This window comes from Cloeon dipterum, chromosome X (genome assembly GCF_949628265.1).
Source record: "Cloeon dipterum chromosome X, ieCloDipt1.1, whole genome shotgun sequence".
Classification (NCBI taxonomy): Eukaryota; Metazoa; Arthropoda; class Insecta; order Ephemeroptera; family Baetidae; genus Cloeon; species Cloeon dipterum.
Genome location: NC_088790.1, coordinates 24559429 through 24586312, shown reverse-complemented (window position 1 = coordinate 24586312; position 26884 = coordinate 24559429). Strand labels below are relative to the sequence as shown.

General features: G+C 36.6%; 2 protein-coding genes across 7 annotated transcripts in view; one reads left to right on the top strand and one right to left on the bottom strand.

The window, feature by feature from the left end:
• Positions 1 to 6891: 6891 nt before the first annotated feature.
• Ublcp1 (Ubiquitin-like domain-containing C-terminal domain phosphatase 1) lies at positions 6892 to 10952 on the bottom strand. Of its 2 annotated transcripts, XR_010575635.1 has the most exons (9): positions 10793 to 10952; positions 10546 to 10733; positions 9824 to 9997; positions 9607 to 9765; positions 8544 to 9215; positions 8323 to 8459; positions 7892 to 8258; positions 7178 to 7832; positions 6892 to 7110 (listed from the first exon to the last, which is right to left on the bottom strand). XR_010575635.1 is itself a non-coding variant. In XM_065496422.1 (5 exons), the coding sequence occupies exons 1-5, from the start codon at positions 10950 to 10952 to the stop codon at positions 8922 to 8924; spliced, it is 975 nt and encodes a 324-aa protein (XP_065352494.1). In that variant the 3' UTR covers positions 8479 to 8921. The 2 variants fall into 2 exon arrangements, 1 of the variants encoding a protein (XP_065352494.1); XM_065496422.1 differs by lacking the exons at positions 6892 to 7110; positions 7178 to 7832; positions 7892 to 8258; positions 8323 to 8459 and having other exon boundaries at positions 8479 to 9215.
• Positions 10953 to 10992: 40 nt separating this feature from the next.
• The window catches only part of Imp (IGF-II mRNA-binding protein), a 45325-nt gene continuing 29433 nt past the window's right edge, over positions 10993 to 26884 (top strand). Inside the window, exons 1-3 of one of the 5 annotated variants that reach the window (XM_065496415.1) lie at positions 10999 to 11116; positions 23423 to 23489; positions 23626 to 23692. In XM_065496415.1, coding sequence (XP_065352487.1) covers positions 23634 to 23692 — 59 coding nt within the window. In that variant the 5' untranslated portion in view covers positions 10999 to 11116; positions 23423 to 23489; positions 23626 to 23633. Of the gene's footprint in view, positions 11117 to 13306; positions 13325 to 19706; positions 19819 to 22187; positions 22348 to 23422; positions 23490 to 23625; positions 23693 to 26884 lie in introns of those variants that run through there. The other 4 variants (XM_065496417.1, XM_065496416.1, XM_065496418.1 and 1 more) reach the window with 4 other exon arrangements.

The window sequence follows — 26884 nt, the reverse complement described above, 5'->3', positions numbered from 1 at the left end:
ATGAAGATTTTTCGCAGGGTAGTTATGCAAATGCATGACCAGAGAGCTTTGCAGCGGCAGCTGATTTATTGAAATCTTTTGTAAGTATGATAATTATGTAAAATATTAATCTTAATGTTTATCATGCATTTTATCCCTTTTTAAAGCACACTGTTTTTTGATAATATGTATGCATAAGATCACCCTAAGATAATTTGAACCTGCCAGGAATTCGTCTTGGTCCCGGCATAATTGCGCATCGTTCAACAAGCACTCAAATTTTCATTGTCGAATTGATTGTTGACCTTTTCTCGCAACAAGGAAATTCGCGTTTGGTTGTTGAAAGTTGTGCAATTTTTTCCGGGACAAGGATGAATTTCTAAGCTTTTACGAATTTTTCAAATACACATTTTTTTGTGATCGCTGTCGCCATGCATACAATTATGTATTTACGCATCGTTTGATTAAATTCCAACTATTTGTACATGGTACTATAGAAATAATACAAAAATTATCATAAATACATACATAAAATATGCTTAATAGTAAGAGAAGACATTTTCACCGATGTATAAGTTTACAAAATAACCATCCGATTGCAAGAACATGGTTAAAGTTAGTGGAAATGTTGAAAATAGGATTATACCTGTACGTAAGAGAGAATCAATAGAAGAGGGTCTGCAAGAAAGAATAAAACGGCTATTTTTTTCAGGAAGCTGCAATGAATTTCTGACCATAACGTGGACAGCTATTTTGTAACTGGCCCTTGGATATTACTGTAAGTTTTGGGTTGAATGAATAAAATACCAGGGTATCTAAAACATAACAATGTGAGATAATATTTTACTGTCACAACGTAACAACAGATTTCCTATCGCTCTTATTTTTGGTTCTAGAGTACAATGCACTCACGTCAGCAATATAAGGAAGAAAGCACGCGCGATCGTTGTTTAAAATGCCTATCAATTCAAGAATGACCCATAATATGTCATCATTAATGTCTTATATTTTGCTATGCCGCCTTTGTCGATCGAGAACAAAGAAAATGACTTTTTGTTCAATCTGCAGAAGTAACAGCTTTTCTTCGAAAAACATCTCTCGCAGAAGACTAAAAAAATACCTTTCAAGCTAGGGTAAAATTTGTATTTTATTTAGTACTTAAAACCTAATTTATTTGTAAAGGCTTTCATTTACAATAAAGAGATTTTTTCTATTTCACAATAAACAATTTACATCAGGCAGACTTTGGCAATAACCAAAAATTAAAAAATCGAGTTAATTATACAGTTTCTATATTTAACGAGACCAATCATTGGATTGGGTAATTTGTGACATTCTGTTTTTTCTCTAAGAAAGTGTTTATCTTCTTCATTTTAAAATGCTATTGCTGGGGTCGTTAATTCGATCATTTTGATATTTTTAAATTCGCGTTAAATCATTTTTGCGAAATCAGCCGTGCGAATCGCCGAGAAAGACGCATTTCTGTAATTCGCAGTTTCCTATTCATTACAAGGGAAATTCTAGAAAATATATACGTATTTTCTAATTTTATTTTAATTTATTTTTCTAAATTGCATAATGCTATAACCTCTTAAACATTTAAAAATGGAGAAATTAATATTATCTAGCTTAGAGTATATTTGCATTTTTTGTTTTATAGTTTTAACCATTTCAAACTTACTGTTAAGCCAAATGATCAACACTTTTGAATTAGAGAGCTTACCAGTGTAAATGAAAGCCTTCATACATAAATTCAATTTGGTTTCGCCAATACATAAATAAGAAAATGTTATTCCCCGGCTTTAAAATCCCTGTTACTAAAAATGTCACTTTTCATCTCCTGTTCTCACTCACATTTTGTTGAAAAGCTGTTGCAATGCGCAGCTTGAATACTAAAAGAGTCGCATTTTCTTCAAAATCCCGATCAACAAAGGCGGTGTGGCGATTAAGGGTCATATTTTTTAGCTGAAGACAGGCACATTTGAAAGTCGGAACTAACGCACAGTACATTAACCCCCAAATAGATTGTGCGTGCACCCAAAAAATGAGAATGAAACTGCTCCATCCCTATAGTTTTGAAATATCTGTTGCAACAGTAACAATTTCTAAAGTTTGCAATATAATCACCTCACATTATATTTGAACAATAAGCTTATATTCTTATTATTATATTGTTCAATTCAAAATTTTGCAATATAATAGGGTCAATAATAAATGGTTATCCACGTTATAGACATAATTGGTTGCAGTTTTTCTGAAAAATTTAACACTTGTGAAAACTTGATTGTCGCGCAAAAGGGATTAGAAATACAGATTGCGTCGCATTCATACTATGTGAAAATATTTGATCTACAATTAAAAAATATAGTTATTATTAAACTGCTAAAACTTAAGCAATTGAACATGAGCAATAATTTTTGGAATTTTACCAGCTGTAAATAACGAATATTTTGTCAGTTTTTGTCCAAAATCATTTTAAAATACCGGGGCTTGCCTATTTGGATCAGTTTCTCGAGTAATCCGGGCAAACTGGAGAATCTGAACTAATATTATATTGTTCAATTCAAAATTTGCAATATAAAAGGGCCAATAATAAATGACTATCCACGTTATAGTCAGAATTGGTTGCAGCTGTTCTGAAAAAAATAAAACAGTGAAAACTTGAATGTTGCAAAAGTGATTAGAAATACGTAATTTGTGGCATTTATTTCATATGCGAAAAAAATTATTCTAAAATAAAATTAAATATTACAGTATTAAAACTTAAAGCAATTGATCAGGATCAATAATTTTTGGAATTATATTCAGCTGTAAATGAGGATAACGTCGAGGTCAGTTTTTATTCAAAATCATCTTAAAATACTGGGGCCTGCCTATTTGGAACATTGACTCTGGTATGATATCCTTTTCTGTTTTAGCTGCGAAATGCTCTGTTGGTGGACATATAGCTTCTAATCTTTTAATCTCCCTCCAGTGCATAGAGTGTCAAGTCCACGTGGATACATTTTTTGTCCGGAGCTTACCTGAAAATGATTTCCCGGATTCGGCTAAGTCCTGGCAATATGTTCTAATTTTCTGGGAAAACCTGAAACGTGAAAACTGCTTCCCGGCAAATCCTGGCTTGCTTGTCATTCGTCATTCCACATGAAATGTGCCTCAAAATTATTATAGTTTGGAGTTAAGCGTGTCAAGTTTTAATTTTAAATTTTAAATATAATCATCATTCTTATTTCAGATCCATTTCACTCTGGTGTGTGAAATCAAATTTTAATATCGAAGCAGTTTCAGACGGATTTAGACAATTTGGAGTTCGATTGGACATTGGACGGTATTTTTGGCGTTGAAATTTTTACGTGACACTTAAGTATTTGTTTAATCTTGTCAATGTAGATAAGTGAAATTCCAGGTTTGAAGCTTGATCAGGACTGGGAGCGCTCCCTATTTACTCGGTATCTCAAAAATACCTGAAAATCTAGTTGTTGTGAATGATGAAAGGTGATGGACTGCTGTAACTCATGTTGACTGCGTCCCCTTTCCCGAACTTCCAACCTGGAATTTCTCTATCTATTGACAAGCACTGTAAGCAAATATATTTTAAGGTGTTATCCGTGTCACCTACAAAACATTTGAACGCCAAAAGTCCCGTCAAATTAACCTCCTAAATTTGAAGGTCAATTTCACCTGAAACTTTTCAACCGGCTTCCTGTCCAGAAAAATATTCCCGGGCTCTAGCTCGTGCAGTCCCTCCTAACCCCAATAGATGGACTCAGGTTGGTGTTGCGTGTTCGACGCTGAAGTGCGCAAAATGTCCCCCATGAAAGCAAAGCATTTTGTAAACAATGAATGAAAATTTCAATATATGTTTTAATAAGACAGAAGTAATTGACAAATATGACCTTTTTGAAACCCCCACTTAATAGCGGTCCTAAATATGATGAAAAAAAATATTGTCAGACCGTTGAAGCAGAGAAAAAAGAAAAGTACTCAAGAGTTCATGGATCCGGACCTAATCCGTAAATTATGTACAGAAGCCCCTGTATAACATGAAAGGCTTGGTTCTGAATCATGGACTTAAAGTAAAAAAAACTTAATTTAAGAGATGCGTTAATTTGTTTGTTACTGTTTTAGGATCAATTCACTCAGACCAATTGACAAAGTTTCCAACCGGGCATTGAGTGTGGCCGTTATCCATTTCCAGGGTTTCCCTAAAATAAATCGCGCCTGTCGTAAGAAAAGTTATTTTAAATTTCAGATCTCTACATACATTGTTTCGTTTCAGGTTTTCTCACGACTCTAAATGAATCTGCGATTTCAAATTCCGTCGCGAAAATTTCATTAGAAAATTTCGATTTTTATTCGGTTTACCGTCCCAATTCGAGCCTGTCCAAGATGAGCGTAAAATCACTTCACAAGCCATGCCATATTTATTGCTGGAATGACAATGGAAGCGATTGAGTCAGTAAATAGGCAAAATTATCGTGCGGAACTGAATCATTTTGGAGAGCTAATAGTTGAGGAGCAAAGGCATCGTCCCAGCGCATTTCATAAGCCTCATTTTGCTGTAAACGATAAAAGAATAATGAAACCACCGAGTGAGAAAAAAAAGCGCAAAAGTTGTTCCACTTTTGATGGCTAGCGAGATTCAGGAGCATGGTACGGAGTTTATAGAGTACTGCTTCCACGATTCTATTAGTCAAGAGCGGTATCACAATTTTACCATTGATCATTCTTCTATTTGCTACTTATATTTTCGCGGAATCATTGCGGACTCCTAAAAACAACAATCGTTAAGTTACTGGCTAAGAGAGGCAGCACTGCCCAGAGGGCTCAAGCCATCACTCGGCATCAGGCAAAGTGCCTATTAAAACAAAAATTTGAATTGCGTTAGTGATATTAACACTATCTATATTTGAGATAAGCAAGTTGACCTTTTACTTTCATTCAGTATCCGCATTTTATCTCAAAAAATTTTTAAAAATGCCAGTTGATTATTTAATTTTCTTAGTTGTGTTTCTTTGTCTTCTTTAATTCGATATTACGATTGATTGGTGCAATAAATTCCGAATTTACGACTTTATCCGCTTTCAACTCCAGGTTCAGTTCAATTTTCGCTTAATATTTCAGTGGTTTGACCTCAGTTTCTTCTGAAAAACTCCGAAATTCCGATATAATGAGCAAGAAATCGTGCTGAGCGTGGGATAAAGTTGCCTGTAACTGTTCAAATAAGTAACCTTGGACTCTATAAACTGGCAGGCAGTTAAAATATACCAGAAATAACATGATTTGCTACGTGGCAGCCCAAATTTCATCCTTAACTTGCTAAAAATTAAATTTTAAATGACATTAGTCGAACATATTATGTTTACTTATTGTTATTTCCGTCAAAAAGGTAGAAACCTAAGGCTGCCAACCTGCGGGGTTTCGACTGGATATCTCCGGGTTTCGGACTGCTTGACTCCGAATGTCCAAGTCAATTTTTCTTTTAAATTTAACACAGGACGCGATATCTCCGAGTTTTTGGTCCCAATTTAACATACGCTTTTAGGAAATCTCCGTGTTTTAGCTTTTTGTTTGTATGGCATCCCTTCACGACCCCCATTTTTCTGCATATATATTTCCTATCCTCAGGGCTCTCTCTCACTCGGCTTTCTCAGGTCGACTTATACGGTTCAAACGTACAATGCCTCCAGCAAAGCGTCGAAAGCTGACTGCGAGGATGTCAACGGGAGGCTATGTCAGGCCACCTAGGAGAACTGCACCTGCAGTTCGGACCGAGGTTCCTCGTCCTCCAGACGAAGAACAAGAGATTTTCGTTATTTTCGAGACGATCAAGATAACGCCTGCACCTGCAGTGCGGACCGAAATTGCTCGTCCTCCAGACGAAGAACAAGAGATTTTCGTGGATTTGGAGGTGTTCCAGATAACGAATGAAGAGTTTGAGTCTTCTGGCTCACAGCAGGACAGCGAATAACCGCTGCTTCTTCTTCTTCAAAACAGTCCCACTCAAGCCGCCAAAAACCGGCCCTTTTCAGGGCCACCAAATATTTCGCTAAAAGCGCTTAAAGCAATGAAACAATAATAACTCCGCACGAATTTTTTAATTTCTCGTTGTTTTGGTTGGTTGTAGCGAGGCGTCTGTTCGCACTTTTGCTTTTTCAGCATCAATATCCTTTTTGAATCAAGTTCCTTGCCCTTGCCATCAGCTTTAGCTGAGTCTGAAGAGAGTGAAAAGGTAAGCTTTCTCATATATAGAGTCGTCGATAAAATTAGCTGCAAACAGCTTAAATTTTACAGGAGAATAAATAACAAAACATTCTCGATTTTTCTCCGTAGCATGGCGGACGCCAGATGTTGTGCCTCTTCATCAAAATCTCGGAGTACCGTGGACGACAACAAAATATACTACCTGCCCACATTTGCTGCAACCGCTCTTATAGAAAATAACTTAACGATTCTTTTAATTTTGACTTGAAATAATATGCACTCTCTTAACAAACTCTTTCAGAATATAATAATGCTTCATCTTGTTTCAGGCCACTATACTTAAACAAAAAACTACAGTTATTGTGATTTTTTGCTCAGAAAATATCTTTTAGTCCAAATAAAATCCATGCACCTAGTCTCAATTCATTAGGATGAACAGATCATTATTATTGATGACCTCCATGAATTTTATGATGGAATTATTAATCAAATTCATTAAAATCTGTCTATCTCAAAATAGTTTTTATTCCCATGTTGACAACAAACTCCAGAAACTTCTTATTTGCATTCTGAAAATCTTTGTTTGTGTTCATCAGCACAATTTTTCGCAAATCAAATGAATGCATTGCAATGCAATGCCCGCTATAACCTGGATTTTATCAAATTTAAAACTGTTCAAACAAAATAATTTTATCAATGTACACTTGCCTGAAAGAGTTTTTCCTGATTAAGGTCCAGAGTGTTGTAGACTTTAAATTGTTGAATGTTTTTTACAAATTGATTTTGGATTTTAAATAATTCAATTGTCACTTCTAAATCTGCATCAGTGTGGATGATTAAATTTGAGTAGTTCTCAGCTCCTCTCAAAACTAGTTTGAAAAGTTCTTTCATCGCATTTTGGCTACCGTCTCCATTCAAAAACAGAATCTGCAAAACATCATAAAATCAATTTAAAATACAGCCATAATGATAAAAAGTAATAATACCGCATTACCTCAAAAGAAACAATTTGTTTAAAATGTTCTGGTATCAATTCAGCACATGGATCAGCTCCTTGCAAGCGAAACGGTGCGAGAAACTTGAAATTTCGCAGATTTGGAGTTGCAGAAAATATTTTGAACAAATCCAGTCTGTCCGTCTCAAATCGCCGCAAGCTTCCTTTCTTGGTGACGATTTCCATGTGAAGCAAACCGTGGCCCATTTTATTAAAAATCACATGAATTTGATTCGGCAGCACTGAGTCAAATATGATTTTTTTCAACCCTGAAGTTGCCATTGTCTCACAGACAAATTCTCCAAAATTCATCCCAGGAGAACTGATAAGCTCTAAATTTTCCACGCATATATTTATTGGCCAAGAAAATGGAACCTCCATCAAGGTTACGTTAATTAAAGTAATTATTTTGTGTGGATTTAATTCTGCTCCTATTCGATTAATTATTTTTAGGCTTGATGTATCTTCATCCTCAAAAATATTCGACCCAAATCTCTGCAGCTTTGGTGGAAGACAGGCAATTTGTGAAATTAAATTGTGGTTTGAGCTGCTCATAGCGTTTGCCACAATATCAGTTAGATTTTTCATTTCTCTGAAACACCACAGTCCTTCCAGGCTTAAATCTCCATCAGAAGAGAGGGAAAATTCAAAGGTCCTGTAAAAGTTTATGGATTTATAGGATTATTGAGGTAGTTAATTTTCATTTCTTATTACTCTAGTTGGTGCAAATTAATTTGCATTTCCTTCAGCATCAAGTCATTCAAAGCGTAATCTCCGCACTTTGCCACGCGAAGATTGCTCCAATGACACAAATCCCTGGGTTGAAGCTTTCTTAAAGATGGAACTTCGTCCTCTAAATTAATTTTATCTTCCACAAACTCAATTTCCCTTAATTCAGAGCAATTTTCGATCAGGCAATCGTGTATGAAACCCAAAGTGTCAATATCGAGGCACTTGAAGGGTCTGAAATTGAATTGAGAAACGTATTTATTTAAGAGAAGCAAGAAAAATTCCTTTTTTGCAGGCAAAAGCTGGGAATCATCCACAACCAAGTTTAGCACATCTTGAACGACGCAGTTGGCTGGAAAAAGTAAAAATTTGGCGTTTTAGAACACGCTAAATAAGCTGCTAAAAATTATACACACGGATATTTTGCAGAGGCTGAATATTGAATTCCTTCGCCGACAGAGAATTGCAATACTGTGTAAAAGCACGAAGACATAGACATTTTAGGCTTTTCACTTTGTACGTTGGTCTCCAGCCTGACAGGAAAAACTCTGTGCTAAATAAAAAGCCACGAATTTAAAGAATTTTCAATTTTAATAATTGACGGAGAAATGAAACAAATTAAATGTGAGAAACTTACTCCAAATTGGCAATGATATTCATGACAGAACTAAGTTTAGCATTTGCGAGAGAGAAAAGTAAGTATAATGAGCAAGAGATGACACTGCAGTCGTTGAAAATGAGAAAATCAATAGATTTTACAAATACATTGGTCGGTGAAGAGAGCTCAACACCCGAAACTAACACAGCTAAATAAAATTTAGTCTTATAAAATTGCTCATCTGTTTTCAGCTTTCCAATGACACTAAAATTAATCCAATTTTGGAATTAAGCAGGTCACCTGACCTGACGATTCTTAACATTTTCATTAAAACTGCACATTATTTCTTGAACAAGATATTCCAACAACAAGTGAACAGTTCAGGTCACTCTAGTAAGTAGTGGGAGTTTCTTTCTTTCATTGCTCTTCTTTTGAGCGCCTCTTCTTGGACTTGTGCAAAGAGCCAAACCTCTCCCAATGCTTGTGGTTCAGTTGCGTGAAGTCGTCGAGCTGCGCGATGCCCTTCAGGTAGCCGGCCAGCTGCACCAGTTCTCGGTCTACGGCCCGGTTTTGGTGGGCGTTCTTGAAGGGACGAATTTTTAGACCTGTCTGAGGGTTCATGATGAAATTGCGCCTGATGTCGTCGAACATGATTGTGTTGCTCGGCGAGTATTGCGGAAATTTGCCCCAGATCACACCCAAAGGCTTTACCTGCGAATCAGTCAATTAGTTTTCAGATTGCTACACAGTTCAACTACATCTTTGGGGATAAAAGGATTAATTTGCTGGCCTTACATTAAAATATTTGCGCCACTAACCGTGGTAAGAGTAAAACAACAACAAACAGTGATTTTTTTGTTTCTTTCTGCAATTTTTCTTAATGTAGAAATTTAAGCAAACAAAAATGCGAGCTATTAAAATTTAAAAACTGCAAAATTTAGTTTACGTCGTAGAAAAAATTAGACCTTGGAATCCGTATTTTATCTTTTGACCGAAAAACTGAGATTATAAAAAAATTAGTTAAAGTTTTGATAAAAATATATAAACTTTTGGCAGGAAAATTTGTAATACAACTAAAACTCTTTTCATACAGCTTAATTACCTCAATAACACCGTATTTCTTTGTGTGAACTGAGATCATAGCTAGACTATCTAGGTGAAAGGTGATTTTGTATTTGGGATTGTTCGTGACGCCGAGCAATTTCATCTTCTCGTCGATCCACTTCATACTGGTAGCAGACCATATCACAATATCATAGTCCTGCGACAAGTCCAGAGTTAGAAAACCCCATTCATGATAGCTACGAAAATAAACTCACTTCGTAAGCAGAGGTGAGGAATTCGTGCAAAAATGGACGCATCAATTCGTATCCCGACTCAGCCACTGAGCGGTGATCGAAAAGGGTGTAGTCAATGTCCAAGACCAACAACTTTTTCCCTTCTCTTGGCTCGTTTAAAATCTTAATTTCATATTGCTGGATTCTCTTTTCAATCTGGAAATATTCAACATTAAATTTAATTCAATCAACGCAAGGCTATTTTCAATTGATGAGTTAAATTTTAATCTATGATCGCCACTTTTGTTAAATTTGTGCAGAATTTCAGAAGCCACATAATTGCCCTGAGCCTATTAAAATTCAAAGGGGGCTATTGCCCTGCAAAATCATATTCCCTGAAAAAGGTCGCGAAAGGCGACCTTGACATTTTAATTGTATTAAATGTAAAACTTGCGTAGAATTGAAATTTAGGTTGAAGGCGAATATTTTAAGATGATATCTCAACCAAATCACAAGCCGTACTTCGTCTTGCACGCTTAAAATTTCATTTTCAGGCGTTTTTGAGCCCAAATATAGGGAACGCCCCCTTTCACGGGCATCAATTTTAGAATTTCCCCACCTTTAAGCTGTTATCTTAAGTAAAATCTAGATGTTATGTAATTTTGAATTTAAATTAATTAAAAAAAAATTATCTACCTAATATTATCTTTGTTATGAATGTGCATTCTATGTGTATGCAGGTATTAAAAAATTCAACCCTGTACCTTAGACAGGTACACTTCTTTCTTCTCAATGGCCACCTCCTCATCCTCAATGTCGAGATCGTTGACGACCTCGGGCATCTCTTCCTCCGGCGGAGGAGCGGCGGCCAAAACATCCTCCTCCAACGAACCCATCAGCATGAGTTTGAAGCCGGGTTTGAGCTTCAAGGTAGAAAGCACTGTCACGTCGTCTGCAGACCAAATTATTCATAAAGAGACCGAAATCGCTGCATTCATTCTACGAACTCACCTTTGGCTTTTAGGTTGAGCAACTTTTGCCTCTCAGGACGGACGCCGGTGGCCACTTGGATGGCGGCCTTGAGGGCGGCCACGTCATCGCTTTCGGTCAGTGTCTCGATCGGGTACTCCTTGCCACTCCACTTGACCACAATTTTGAATTTGGAGCTCATTTTGGGCCAAATTCCATGCGGGACGATCGCAACACAACAAATCGACACAGCTCAGCTGTTCTGAGGGGGGCGTAGCCACCTGCACGCCGCCGGCCAATCAGACGCCGGCTTTTTTGCAAAAGGAGAACAAGCACTCGGTGCACGCGGTATTTGCGACTGTAATTGTAAGTACTTGCACTATTTACCTCATGTCTAGCACGCGGGACACAATCCGAATTTATCTCCTTCAATTGGGAGGCTGGAATATGGGGAATTGGGTTTGGTTTTCATCCTCTTTCGAAGGTGTTTTTCACTCCTCCGATGCCCAGGGTCACTGATTCCATCCATCGCGAGCAATTTCGCCGGTACACGCACATACGGCACATACGTTCACTTGCAATTTAACTGAATGCAGGGATAAGTTTTTTCGTACGCAAAAAGTGGAGAAATTTGCATGCACACTCTCACCCATGCGTTTTATGTAATAACCTAAAGGTTAAAGAAGTGAAAAAAGATGCCAATCACGAACTCATGTATGGTGTATGTATTGCGAAACATGCAAATGCAATTAATGTATGTAATAGCCGCGCGAAGAGAGTGGCCTACGCTTTTTTCCGAGTAAATGCATTTCTTATATGTTTTAGATTTTATTAATTATTTCTTCATTTGTTAGTATTGCAAATAAATTCCAACACGATATGGAAGGGTATTCATTATCTAGTCTTTTTACCTGTTAGATAATTATGTAATAGAGGAAATAATGTTTTGAATTATTTTGGAGATATTATATTTACAATTTGAAAAGTATGGTGGGTTGTAATTGAATTATCTTCGGCCTGATAATGATTTTTTATTCATTTGAATCGTTTAATACTTTTTTAAGAACCTGGTATCTATGGTTAGATATGAATTAAATACCCCTCTTGGCATAATTATTCAGATCTTGATGAAATTTGGTGGAGGTAATGTCCAATTTTGATCCCTAAAATATTGGGTCAAAATTCTTAAATTTGCCTATTTTACAGGGGCTTGAAGTTTGCGATTTTTAAAAAAGGGTAAATTTTCCAGATAATTTGAACTTTAGTTCGGTTTGGGGAAAAATTGGTACCAAAATAATTATATTTTTGATGTCCATGGTGACCAACTTTGTAGGTCATAAAAATCAGTTCGAATTTTCCAAAAAAAAACTTGCATGTCTTGGCACATAAAATTTCTAAAATCGAAAACGGCTAAAATGTAGCCCATGCACGTGGCAACAGCATGGCAAAAATTAGTGGCCTATACTTTCTTCTAATTTTTCTTAAAGAAATTCCAAGTCAAAGTTGAAAAATTGTGGTGTGTTGCACCCTGAAAATCATGGTCTATTGGAAATATGAACATTTTCGCGCAGATTTCGTGTGGTTTTGACTCACATTGGATTGAAAATAATTATAATTATGACTTTTCAAGGTCATGATTGAGGGTATGGACCCCCTGCCGGTCCACGAATCAAATTAATTTGGTCATATCGGGGTTTGTTCAGGTGCTTTTTACAATGAAATAAATTAATTAATTGAATTAGGGGCTACTAAAAAGATGTCTCTTTTTTCATTTTATTGGAGCAATTAAAAAAAATGACGTCAGCGATGTTACAAGATTTGTTCGTTAATTTTAGCTTCAAACAGATAAACTCATTATATTAATTTTTTACTGATGACCTATTGGAAATTAAAAAATTCGAAAATAAAAAATCTCAGCCAAGAAAGAGGTTTTGACCACAGGTCTGTGCTATGGAAATAGTAAAAATCAAATTAAATTGATAAGAATATTTAAATTTTACCTTAAGCAATCTATATTTTTAATATTTAATTTCTAAACAATACACAAAAAGCTTTGGTCGGACAAATTGATGTAGCATTTTTTCTTTCACTATTTTTATCGGTATTAAAATGTCATTTTGATATTAAAAATCAATTCCCTTATAATCTGAGCTGTCACCAGACAGCTGTGCTACGCAAAAAAATAAACACCACTTTTGATCCATTTAAGAGGAGCGTATAATCTCCTGCGTGACGATCTTCTCATTGAGAAAAATTTAATAGTAAAATCGGCTTGGCGTTATTTTCCACTCGTTTACCGCCGTAAAATGAGCAGGTTTAAGATGAAATCGAAGGGTGGCCGTAATTCGTAATTCGTCAGCCGAAATCGAAGCGAATAAATGGAGAAAAGGGAATAACAATTATCGGCCTGACGCCGGTGCCGAACCCAGTGAGCCGGGTGGGTGAATCGGCAACGCCGCCTTCCCCCTCTTTTCCGATGCCTAAAAGAAAAAAACATCATGGCTGACGGTGCGGGAACCAATCGGCGGCCGCTACACTTGACCTGGGGAGGGTATTATCAACAACAATAGGAGGGTGAGTTTTTATGTTATCACTCGAGAAATTATTTCCAACTCTCATTAACGTTGCCAACCCCTTGGCTCGGTTTGCATTTATATATTTATTAAGCGCCTCTTCAAGTTTTCGTGCATGGACCCAAGCTCGCTCGTTGACAGTCCGAGTGAGAGAGTGAGTTTCGCCAAGTTAGCGCGAAATCGCTCTCGAGCACCCTTCACCCAGCCCAGGAAATGCACCAACTTTGCCATTTCTCGTGTGCCCCTCTTGTGAAAACGAAAAGCTCGAGCACTGCTCAAAAATTTAATCGCATTCGCACACAAGATTTTAGAATAATAATTGCCGTAATTATTGAGTCTTTTGTGCGAAATGTGGTTTTAAGCTCCCTCAAAACTCGGTTAGATTGATTTTAAAAATTAGGGAATTTAAGAATTTATTTATCAGTTGATGACATTTTAAAAGATGACTCAATTTATTGAAATATTCGTTAAAATGAGGGTAAAATCCCAAGTGATTTAACAGATTGAAAATTAAATTTGGTTTAAGGGAAGTTAAATTTTTTACTGTGTACAGTATATTTTTTATATTATGGATACTTGAACATGTTCGTATTTTTAGTCATTCTTAATTGAAAACCCCTCAATTAATCGTTTTAATTTAAAATATTTTTAACAATTAAATCAGTAGTTTGTTTATAATATTTTATTTGAAATTATTCTTTAGGATATCACCAAATATTAACTAAAGACGTGATTTTTGGTCTCGCACGATTTTTAATTCTGTCAAGATAAATAGAGTATTGTAAAAAATCGGCGTTCCCTGTCAAAAAAGTTAAACAAAAATCATTTTCAAGTTAAGCTTGTATAATAATTCAACCAGCAGGAAGCGTCGGTTAATTTTGTCCTCCGATTTTCTACGGGCATACAATCTTAAAGTAATGGTTAGGTCCTCGCCTAAAGAATTCGTTTCTAAAGGTGCATCAACCCCAAGTCGCGTCCCGAAAGCCAGATATTGCGCTGCGCTCCCTCAAGTCGCCCCTCATTATAGAAAATGCTGGCCGCGCTGCCGAAATATAACAAAGGATGCTACCCTTCGTTTCGCCGCGCTGTTTGCTTTTCCTGTGCTGTAGTATACGCTTGGCCTAGCGCGATTGTTGGAGCAGGTCAGATTCGCCGGCCGGCTTTCAATCTTTTGTGTGTGTGTGCCGCGGCCGCGCTGCTCTAGCTCTAGGCATGAACCATTTCAAGGCTAAATCCAGTCCCATTATCATCTATGAACTATGAAGCCGCTCCTGAAGGTTCCTTTCCTTCTGTAAGCGTTTTCCTGCTGTTAGGGCTTATGGTAATAAAAAAGAAATCGCGTCTTCCTAGAAGTTTCTAATTTTAACAGGCTTTTCTGGAGTTCAAAATCAAGAGGAATGGTCGTTTAAGTGCCAGATTCTCGTCATTCCAAGTAAATTCAACTGAATTTAAAACTGGAAATAAATGAAATTATTGGTAAATTTGTTTTGCTTTCGTCAATCTCAATAAAAATAAAATTCAAAGGTTTTAAGTCGGCACTTTAACAGGATTCTGAAGGAGGGGGATACATTTAACGAACACACTTTTTAGTCAACAACAACAAACATCCCCGTGCACCTTGCGAGCATCTGCTGCCAGGGGAATCGAAGCCTGTTATTCTTTATTCAGCTTTTTCCTCATGCGCGGACAAACATCTCTGAAAATTCTGTCTGCCAGCCACATTTTTCACTCGACAGAGCTTTTAGTGCTGGAGATGCAGAGGTAATTTTAACCTAACCACAGAGAACTTGGACCAAATTGCGATAAAAGGATAACAAAATCTGAAATCTTTACTTGGAAAATACAATATCTAACGTATTTTTAAATTAAGAGAACATACTGGAAATTAAATTCAGACAGTTGTTTTTTATTCGATAATCATCATTTTAAAATATTTTAACCGTATAAAACTGATTAAATTACATGGGAAACCTCAATATTTTTTGTTCTCTTTTGTATGTCTTTCCCCACGGTTTACTGCTATTAAAGATCGTTCTTTTTGTTTCAAATTAATTTTTTTATTGCTGCTAAGGCTTAAAATATGTTATAAATAATCGTTTAAATTAAATTCTTCAAAATTTAGAATAAAAACTCCCGTTATATTCCATAGTTATCAAAATAAATAAATGTGAAAAATCCTTATTTTGAGGTGGAAATGTCTATATTTTGCTTGCAGGGTCACTTCAAAACAAAATTAAAAAATTGCTTAATTAGAGACAAATAGCAGAATCAATTTCAGCAGTGAAACCTTTGCACAATTTAATTAAATTTTCATTTCCTGTCCGTACCAGAAAATATAATATTTCCACCACCGCAACTATGGATTTTTTCCAGTTTTTTTAACATCATTCTGATTTTTTCCAGACATCATTCCACAAACATCCGCACTAATTGATATAATTAATTTTCAATTAATCATAAATGGGAACAAAATACGCACTCTTTTATTTGAATTGTTAAAAATTCCATTATGATTCACTGTCAAAATACTATATTCAGGTACATCTCTAAGGTTAATTTTTTATAGAATTGAAGTTTCTTTAAGCAAAGAAAATAAAACAACAGACAATTATTGTCATTTAAGCTGTATTAAAATATTTTCAAAAGTTCTCACATTCTTATTGTTACCGTTTAAATATCACATCTAATTTAATATTATTTTTAAATGGACTTTTAGGCTTTAACTCTCGTTATTCCAAAATCCAACTTCACTTATGAAAGGATATAATTATTATCATATATTTATTTATCGAGTTTTCTCTTCTGAAGTCACAGTAAATTTAAATTATCTCCTTTCTAAAATTTACAAATTGATTTAACTCATGCCGATATTCCGTCACAACTTGTTTAATTTAAAATAATGAAAAATATTTTGCAATAAATGAAGACAAGAAATTAACTGTAAAATGAATATTCCAAGAAAGATTTAAATTTTGTCTTCTCAAGGGAAATTTTAGCCGAAAACGTGTTGGCGAAAATTCGCACAGTGCCGTTCTGCCGGCGAGTTCTAAGATGGTGGTCCATTGAGAGAGCGAGAGAGAAAGAGAAGGGCGCGCCAAGTTGCGCACTGAGCAATACGCAAGTACTCGCTCTGTACGCCACGAGGGCATTATTTGACGCGCGAAACCGAGAGCAGGCTCTATTGATCTGACTGAGGACGCGCTGCTCATCTCTCTCTCTCTCTCTCTCTCTCTTTCGATAAATGCTCACACATTATACTCGACGCGGTGCTTGCGTGAGGCATTTTTGGGGATGCAAACGTTGACAAAGTGAAAAGCGGAATATTTAATCCGCCGCTCTTTTTCGCGCTGCCGTCGCCGTCGGCGCTGATATTGGATTCGGGCGGGCGGGCGGGCGGGTGGCTGGGATGCTTGGGTGGCTGCGAGGGTGGGTCTGACGCTCGCACTCGCAATTGGCGATTTCAATCACCCTGGCTGCGTTTGGTTTGATGAATTCGCGCAGTCAACATTGCTTTGCCCCTGCAGCCATTGTGCTGCGGCATGGCGCTGCAATTTATTGGGCCTTTTAGCAAATAGTCGCGTGTCCTCCACACTGAGGCGCATACTCTTTTGAATATGCGGATGTTTGTTTTTAAAATGCAAATGCAGCATTTTTATTTGATATTGTTGTCGTCTTACCACATAGGTGATTCCAGGATTTTAATATTTTCTTTTTGCTTCTTTGATACGCTGTTGGGGTCGTGTAGAAGTGTCGTAATCACTAGGAGGTATCAGTAGAACCTTTCCCGGAAAAGCCGGGTAATATCTGGAAACCCCGGCGGAGTTCACATTAATATCTCGAGTTGTATCAGAGCTAGAACCTCAAACTCTGTGCCAAACAAAGGCTTATTAGACGCCCAATATTTTTCATATTTGCAAAATTATATTTTTTTTAAAGGTTTTTGAGTATATTTTTCAAATTCAAATATTTTTTAGAAGAGCCCTTGGATTTTTATTGGAAATATGGGACAAAATGTTACACTAAGCGTGTATAGCAATCTTAGAAAAAAATTTGGGATTGAGAAACAACCTGCAGTTCTCGGACAGGGGTTGAAAAACGGGTATTTTCGAGCTCAAGGGAATATAGAAAAATCAAAACTGTCAATTCCGTTGATTTTTAGCCTCGGAACATGTGTTGGATCGCACCTGATCTCAGGAAAGACCATCAGAACAAGTAAAAAATCGAACCCTGGCGTCAGGGTAGCCCTCGGGTGATCAATATCGGGCTCTCTATTGGCAATGGAACTCTTTGAAAGCTTCCAGGAATCGCCCTGGTGTGCTCAAAATCGTGTCTCGGACAATGAGGACCCTCAAGGGGCCCTAAGGGTCAAATCAGGGTCGAAGTAAACGTATTCTGAAGGCTCTCGACTCGGCCGTAACAACGGTGTGCAGATGGAAAAAAAATACAGAATTTTCCTTAACAGATCAAGGCGAGTGGAATCGTTTAAGCTACAAAATGAAGGTCAAGCTGTGGAACATTTCAAACACAGTATTATTGTGATCTTAAATGTAGTTAAATTATTGTTGATTTGTAAATTCATCTGACACTGCCTTCTTACAGGCAAAAATAAAAACATACAATTTAAAACCTTTAGAAGCTTTAAAAAAATTTATGTCTAAAAATTGCCAAATAATACTTTTGAATCAATCTAGTCTTTTAAAATTGAAACATTGAAATAAATTGAATCCTAATCTAAAGATGAAGTCCATCTAAAAGATTTAATTTTCTTAACGTAAATGTGACAGAAAAAAATTGCAGTAAAGCCTATATTATTGGAATAACTGGAAGTTTTTAACTTTTTTTCTCAGTAAAAACCTGGCCGGCCATCCAGTCAGAGGAAGAACACTGTGCAAACCCAAGTTAACACCTCATATATCCTCTCTTTCCCAAATTCAATTCCTCGCCTCGCAAATGATATTCAGATTGTTTTCATGGATTCATATTTGAAATGGAAAAAAAGATTTTACCACCCAACTGGAACCCCTCGGTTGCTGTGTAATTTTGCATGCAAAGCTGCAAAATCTTTCCCTCGCATCTCTGGTCTCTTTCAGCGCAGCCCTCGCTGCTTGCTTTCACCAACAGCGGCATTCACTCAAATCCCAACTAACCCGCTGTGTGTTTGCAAAAAGCAAACTGAAAAGGAACATTTTTGCTAATTTCTACGGCGCAAGTTTTTCCTCCTTCCGCTCGTGTTTGTTCATGTTCTTTTTGTAAGGAAAGAAAGAAAGAAAAAAATCTCCCTCCCCAGGTTGTCCATGACGCAGAAATGTCCTCCACTATACAAGCACCCCTGAGAAACCTTTTAAAAATCGTGCTGCATTGTTTATTTTCTTCAAAATGCGATCCAAATTAAAAAGGCCAAGCTAAAAGCTCATTTTCTTCTTCCCATGCGCTACCCCCTGAAGCTTCCTTGTTCAGGGCAGTCAGGGAAGAACATTCATCATGATCAAGCTGCAGGCTTACAAAGGGATGGAAATCTCTCGTGACCATGAAATTTCGTTTACACAGGCGTGATGCGTGGGGCAGAAGGAAGCGGCTGGAGGAGGACTGATACTAGTTTCTCTTCAATTTTGTAAACGTCAACTAGCCAAACTGATGCATTACCGTCTCCCAATTCCTTGCGCGAGAAATAATTCTTGTCTTTTCAAAGCAAATATCTAAAATTAGAGTTTATAGACGAAAACTGCTTTGTAGAGGTGCTATTTCTGCCCTCAATTTGCCTGATAATTTCCTGTCAATTCATAGCGGAAGTTGAGGTTTGAAATATTGAAAATATAATGTAAAAAATTTAAATAATATAAACAGAGCACTGCATTAATGAATACATGTTTTTCAACCTTGGAAACAGGATATTTTAACTAAACAGCAATGATTTCTTTAAATTCCGTCTAGAACAGTGTACAATTTTATCAGATAATTCAAAGATTATTTGTCTAAAATTATCCTTAAAAAACTGGTAAACAGTATCGAGAAAATGTCGATTACTTTAATTTAAGCTTGTCACATTTAATAAAAAAACATTTTCATCTAAAAAGGTAACGAATCATCGTCCTTTTGTCAAGTAAATTTAAGATTGAGTTGTAATGAATGAAACAGTAAACGAATACTGCAAATATTTCAGTGAAAAATCCTCATTATTTCTATTTTTTTTCTTTTTTCACGGCGGAGAGTGATGCTCATGTGACGCTCTCTGAAAAATCCACCTCTCGTTTAAAAGCAAAACCTCCGATCGGTGCGGGTCTGGGACAATCGAGAAAACAGATAAGTCGGTGGCGCAGGAGAGTGAGCGTTCGGGTCCTATCTCAACGGAGAAAAAGGCAACGCCGCCGCCAGAGGCTGCAGTCAGTCAGGGCTTCTTGCTGTTTGTTGTTTTTCGTGCCGGTGGTGTTTCACTGAAACCAAATTTCTTTCAATTAGGAAGAAATCCCAGTCGAAACCAGCTCATTCAAAGTTGAGGTGAGTTCTGGGACGTTCATGTAGAGGCCGATTGACTTTTCTTTCATTCACTTTTGGGGGATGACGTGGACTAGATTATTTATTTATCCCTCAGGCAGGAGGGAGCATGCACTCGGCCGTTGCAGCGTTAATTTTCTTTTGTGTCGTAAATTCTTCATTGTCGATTGTGCTCCTGCTCTGGGAGCAATCTGTCAAAGATTTTTATTTTTAAATAAATCCAATGATTAGCTAGGACATTATGTTTTCATTTTATTGATTGATTTAGGTTTGTTAATTAAAATTAAATCAATTTAATTAATATAAAATGGTTAGATAATTTTTTTATTCTCCTTCCAAGAAGGGCGTTTGTGCAAATTTTATTCCGCATTTGTCATTGGCTCGTGCAACGCAGTTATCGGTCCATTTTGCATCAATTCAAACATGGCGACTGCATTCTCACATGATGCACGGATGCACTTTTGCCGGCCGGCGGGCCAACGAGGGGCTGCTGCTCATAGAGCGTGGAATGCAGCCGCGAGGGGTGGTGGCGCGGACTCCGGTTTTCGTGCCTCGCATAAAGAGAGGAGAAGAGAAAGAAAGGGAGGCCTATTGAAAAATAGCGGCCTAGATAGACCGGTTGCAATTTTCTAGAACTCGATTCGCCGCCGTTTTATCCTCTATATGGCCAGTGATGGGAATTTGATGAAGAGCAAAATGAAAATGAGACGCTGTACTTCAGGAGCTTTTCATTGATCTCGTTTTTGCGGTGGAAGAATATTCGCAACAGGCTCCACGGCAGTTAATGTGGTTTGTCGTCATGGTTTTTTTCTGCAAACATTCCACCGTTTCATTTTGAAAAATTGATGCGTAATTTCTCATTGTCCAACAAAATACATAAACAAGGCAAATCGAAATATTAAAAATTAGTGGTGCACAATTGTCGCCATTTTGAAGAAAAAATCAATTATATAGGTGCAAGTGAAATATTTACATTTTTAACGTCCTGACTGTTGAAATCAACAAATATTTTCCATTTCAAGGAAAATAATAGTGCTGTTTATTTTTTTTTAAATCGGGTTCCTAAATTGCATGTTAATCAAACGGCGAGCACTGTTTTATTGATTTATTTAAAAAAATTTGGAATTTTGCCTGACAATTTGGACACCGTGAGATAGAATGCGATGAGAAGAATCGAAATGAAGGGGAAAACATGCTGGACTAGGTGTCAATGAAATTAATCAAAATCTGAAATTTAATTTCCACTTGGCCCTGATTTGATTTTTGCTCATTGCAGAAATAAATTGTGATGCAAATTCCCAAACCGAATGGTACTTTCTTCAGGTTTTCTATTTTTAAAGCTCATCACTTATGTTTTAGGGTAAAAATTAAATTATTTATACAGCTAAAAATAAGATAGTTACTTAAATAACCAACGCAAACATGAATTCACGTCTGTTAATCTCGTTTTTCTTGTGAGATCTAATGAAAAACCAATTATTTCATTTGAAATCGTAACCGTGTCCAAAACTCCCGCCAATCTCCAGCATCTGGAGTTGACGCCAAAATTCAAACGCGAAAAATAAAATGCAAAACTTGATCGCGTGAAGCTCGCGTTGCGTCGCCGGCCGGGTGCATCAAAACACCTTCCCCATTTGCGACGAGCCGAGCATGGACAGGAAGTTCGGCCGCGTTAGCGTATTTCGGCCGAAGCCATGAGCAGCCGGACCAAAATTTATTTGGGCAACCTGGGCCGCGTGCTCGACAGGGAGCGGCTGGAACGGCTGCTGCACGAGCACGGGGTGCTGTTCGCGTCGGCCACCCTGAAACGCGGCACTCATGCCTTCGTCCAGTGCGTTTCGGCGCGGCACGCCAGCAGGGCGATCGCCAGACTCAATGGTCTGTACCAAACATTGTTTATTTAAAAAAAAAATGAACGGTGAATGCTGCACTGGCAGGTTGGCAAATCCCGGCATTGCCTCTTCCTACTTGTTGATTCTGTTGTTGTTGTTGTTGGTAAGGGATGATCCACTCTCCCTCAAGGGGTGCAGACAGCAGAATTTTGCCTGGAAATTTTTATTTTATTGTTCTGCAGACACTAATAAAATATTTTTATGGTGTTTATTTAGAAAGTAATTATTTTAATTTTTAAATTTTATGTCTATCCCCTTTCTTTTAAAATTAAAAATTTAAATTTTTATAACTCTATTATAGAGTGCATTTTAAAACTCATAATTTCTTTTTGCTAAAAAAATCGCGAAAGGCGTCGAGCATTGTCCGGCCGGAGCCAGCTTCGGCCGGTGAATGAAAGCCGGCATGCGAGTGCTGAAGGAGTTACCTGCGAGAACGGCAAGAGTGTAATGACTGCTCATGGTGGGGGGTAATTGAACCTGTATGACCGACCACGTATGTACTTGTTTGTGCATGCGAGAATTTGCCGAGAGCGGCGCCGCAATTGTTCGCGCGACGAGGGAGGGGGTCATTTTGCGCTCACACTTGTTTGCCAATCAAAAGTCCGCAGCCTGCAAATCACGCAGTTGGAAAATTGGCTGAGTATCGATTCGAATTCCTTTGATGATTTGTTTTTATTGGAACCATAATATTGTTTTTTGGATGTTCAGAACTGTCATTTATCCTGCCCTCCTTCAAAGTAATTTAGATTTCATAAAATTCGTGCTGATTTTAAATTTCCAGTACATTTTTCTCACCTGGAAAAGTGTTGAAAATTTTGGACAATAAATTCAATTTTTTAATTAATGTTTTGCTAAACCCCTGATAAACGTTGTATTTTGAATGATTAAATTTTAAAATCTCTTTCCATTTTGAAGAAAATCTTTGAATGGAATTTATTCGTGCAGTGGAAACCATTTTTTATTTAAATAAATTTATTGCTACGTCAGTTACGTAAAGTAATTTCCGTTTTAAGGATATCAATTTTAATTTCTAGTGTTTGCCTTTCCTAGAAACACGGTTAGAATTTGTTCCATACTTAGAAGCAAATCCGAGTACACGAGGGACAAGGAAACACGGCGATAGTATTATTCAAATGCTCATTCTCAAGGTGGCCGAATGCGAATTTGGCGAACACGCCTCGCCTGCTAGTGATGCTGGGTGCGGGGACCTGTGCTCTCGCATCACATAAATTTCGCTACGGGCCGCATATTGGCGCAGGCAAGGCACCCAGAGCTGTCGGTTTATCAGAACGAAGGCCATTCCCATGGAAGAGAGAGAGAAAAAGAATCGCCTTTGTGTCACACAAGGAGAAAGAGGCTGTGTTTGGTACACGCGTGGAGAAATGTTTTCTTAAGAGTTCAAGATAGAAAAGATATTTAAAACACAGTTAAATTTATATAATTAAATGAAATGGCATGTCCTTGCACCGCTTTAAAATGAAAATTATTTATTGAATGGAATTTTAATTAATACAATTAAAAATATTAAAATCTGCTTTTGCCTTAAGTAATGATATAAAAATGGTCCAACTTCTAAATTTAAAAAATTATGCTTTGTTTCGTAGAAATAAAAAAATGAATTTATTAATAAAACAAAAAAAAAACTATGCTTATACTCCTTATAGATATTAGAAATTTAAAAATATTAAAAAAAAACATTTTTGTGCTGTTCGTAGGACTGGTCTGCTTTGGTACTGCTCTCGTGGTTGAACGTGCCAGAATCAGCTTTAATAAGAGGAAAAGGTAAGCGTTTATCAGCCAAATCGTAAATAATTTTAGTGTGTGTCTGTAATTTGCCAAGTGCGGTAGTTCCACTTTTCTAAAGGTACAACGGCCTTGAGTTTTGTCTGAGCATGCTAAAAATTAAGAATTTTTGTAGGAGAGAGCATGATGATGATGATGGGGGATTCGAACGGTGTAGAACACGAGATTAGCAACGGATGGGGGTAAGTAGTGGAATTAGAATACGCTCTATTAGCCGACGATTTGCATGGGAAACTGGTCTATTAGATTGCGCGCGTCTCGAGGCTAAAAATCGACTTTTTATTGCCGCCGCTCGGTTGGCAGGTCTGCTTCTTTGCCCGTGAAGAAAACCAACACGTGTAGCAGGCGGTTTCCAGCCGAGGAAATCAAATCGTGGCTTTGCAAATCAATTGGTGGGGTTCTTGTTAAGGCACGAGGAAATAAAGTTATGATCTAAATCCGTCAGGGTTGAATTTTTAGCCATTTCTTCCAGGATAATTTTACGTTTTTTGAATTATTCTTTAGAGAAATAAAGTTTGTTGCAGTTTATAAATACCAGGGTTTGGCCAAATGGCGAATTATTTTTATTTTAGAAAGAACTTAGCGGTTTTTTCCTAAATAAAAATGATATTCTTTATATTAATTAATTTTCAGAAATAATTATTTTTATTTTTAAAATGATGGAAAATATTTACTAGTTTTCTCCTAATTTTCAGTCGGTCAAAATTTTTAAATTTTCAAATTTTCCTAAAAATCGTGCAAAAATCCGAAAAGATAATTTTTTTACTGTTTAAATGTCCTTAAATTGGATTTTAATTTAGAGATTCATCCCTTGCAACTTCCTCACCTTTTCAAAACGATGGTTATCAATTAGTTTTCTTAAGAACAAATTTATTCCCAATTTTGGACATATTTAATACATACTTAAGCCTCCTAAATCAACCCCAAAGAATTTTCGAGAACAGAGTGACTAGGCGTTTAGTTTTGAATGATCATTGCTAGTTTTTTTAAGTAAAATTAATCTACAATAATTGGTTATATCATAGGGGTTGTTTGAAGGGAATATTTAACGATTTGATTGTAAGAATACTAAAATTAATTATCTTTAATTTTTACAAATCTGTTTTTCAGAAATCCTTGCAATTAAATTTAAAAAAATCAAGGTCCTCCAAATTTGAATTTTTTTTACAATCCTGAAAAGCCATTTGAACAATAAACCAATTTGAAAGTCCATAGTATTGACGTCATTCTGAAATAGCTTTATTTTAAGATCAGCTGCCCTGCAAACTAACTCTGCAAGAAAAATTTTTCTCAGGGTCCGCATATCTTTCAAGCATTTCATTTTTTTGCGCCTATTCGAGAATTACATCAAGTTGAACTTGTGCTGCGTGTGATTGCCAGCAAGGCGCGAAGTGGTCGTATTCACGCGAGTTTGGGCTGTTTCTTCTTTTCTCTCGGGAGGCAAATCCAACAAACGAGCAGCTAGAGCAGCTAAACACGTGATTAAGCGAAAAGCCGGCCGCCAGCCTTTCTGGTTATTATCACGGCGCTAGGTTCTAATTATTTTTATGCGTCTGAAAAGGCCTTTGAAAAGCACACCCGCTCGCTCTTTTTCTCTCTTCTGCTCGGCTTGATTTTGAAAAAAAAAAATCTGCTGCTTTCACCCACGTGGAAAATTTCGGCTGCTTTAATTGCTCTGCGCCAGGAGAGCGCGCGCGCTTTGCGCTGGTGTCGCTCTTCTCAAAATTCTTGCCGCAGCACCGCGCACGCAAAGCAATCAGCGTAATGAGTTTAACGAGTTTCAACAGCACACAGACGCACTGTTGTTGTGTACATACGATTCGTATGTACAACACGCCCAAGTCAGAAAATTGCAGTTGAGAAATGACGCGCTGGTTGCCTCTTTCCGAACCGTCTTTCAACAATGATCGAGCACTGTGAACGTTTAAATATTATGTGCTTTGTTTTTCAAGTAAAGCTCTAGAGAAAGATTTAAAAATACTTTTAACCTTAAATTTAAATAATTTCTAAAGATTGGGGTAAATTTCCCCAGGATTCCGTTTAAATTTGAGAGAAAATCGGCCCAAAAGTTTGCATTATAATCAAGCATTGTGTCCCTAAAATCACAATTTAGGTAATTTCTCATTAAAATTTGATAGACCGCGACGAGAGGGATTGAAATCAAATGGAAAAATCATTTAATGTTACGATACATTAGGTAGAATCTGAAATTGAACTGTTACTAGATCCTGATTTAATTATCCATTTGTAGAGACGAGCTGTTGTTTATTTTAACAATCAACAGATCCAATGATTTAACTTGCTATCGACAACAATGCAAACTTTCTAAATTGATGGCCTGTAAAGACCTATTTTTAAATCCAAGGTTCGCTCATTTGCTTTTTCCGAAAAACAACAGCAAAAAATGTCTGGTTTTTCCAGATAAGACATTTTTTTCTTAAATCCGAAAATGCGCAGAACAAAATCTCAGAGATGTGTAAATTCAGAATTTGCTAATTAATTAGGCAATCCCTGTTTTTATTATTTTATTTCGTTACGATTTTTACACATTTTCTTTGCTTTGTCAGGTGATTTTTTTTTTAATTTTAGTCATTATAAATATAATTTATATTTCGTCAAAAAGGACTAATTCAGAAGGCGTTAAACTGTTTTTACTCAGTTTTCTAATGATTTACTTCCCAATATAATTTTTTGCAATTCTTATATAGTTTTGGCTTCTGAAAAGAGCTTTCAGGTCTAATTAAGATTATTTTCTCCCCGTTTTTCTTTTTTCTATGATTATTGTTTAGCTCTTCAGGAGGAAACAAATTGAAAAATTTTCCTTGCAGTACACTCAACAGGATGGCTTATCCAATTGTTTTCGACGAAAAAACTAATAAAATTGAGAAAAAGACAGAAACAACAGAGATTTTTTCGAAACCTAATTTTCAAAAACTTTCTAACTGCAATATTTTAATTATTTTGAAATACTTCCTTAAACATTTTTTAAAGAAATTTATCTATTCGCATTTTGTACGTTTGGTTTATCAGTCCTCTTTCCGGAAATACTACAGTAAGAAATGTCCTGTTTCTTTAGATATTGGGGAATTTTCGGTATCTTTTACTCATAATACTTAGCAATAAAAAGTGAGTAGAAGCTAAGTGGATGCATTTAGGAACAGGGAAACAGTTTTATTATTGTTCTTTTTTTTGTTTAATCCTTAAAACTAATCTTGCAAATTTTATTCAAAAAGATTTGTTGAACTAGAATTGATTAAAAATATTTGTTCTTTAGCTGAAAAATATGTTTAGCCAAAAAAAAAAAAAGATTTAGATGGTTCCAAATATTGATTCAAAGTCCTTAAATTCCCTCTGTTATCAAATACAAAAAAAAT

Coding starts and splice junctions, on each gene's coding strand:
- Ublcp1 (XM_065496422.1), bottom strand. CDS start 10,952: ATGAGCTCCAAATTCAAAATTGTGGTCAAGTGGAGTGGCAAGGAGTAC. Junction 9,998..10,545: donor AAGAAGTGTACCTGTCTAAG/GTACAGGGTTGA, acceptor GAATATTTCCAG/ATTGAAAAGAGAATCCAGCA. Junction 9,766..9,823: donor TCCTCACCTCTGCTTACGAA/GTGAGTTTATTT, acceptor GACTTGTCGCAG/GACTATGATATTGTGATATG.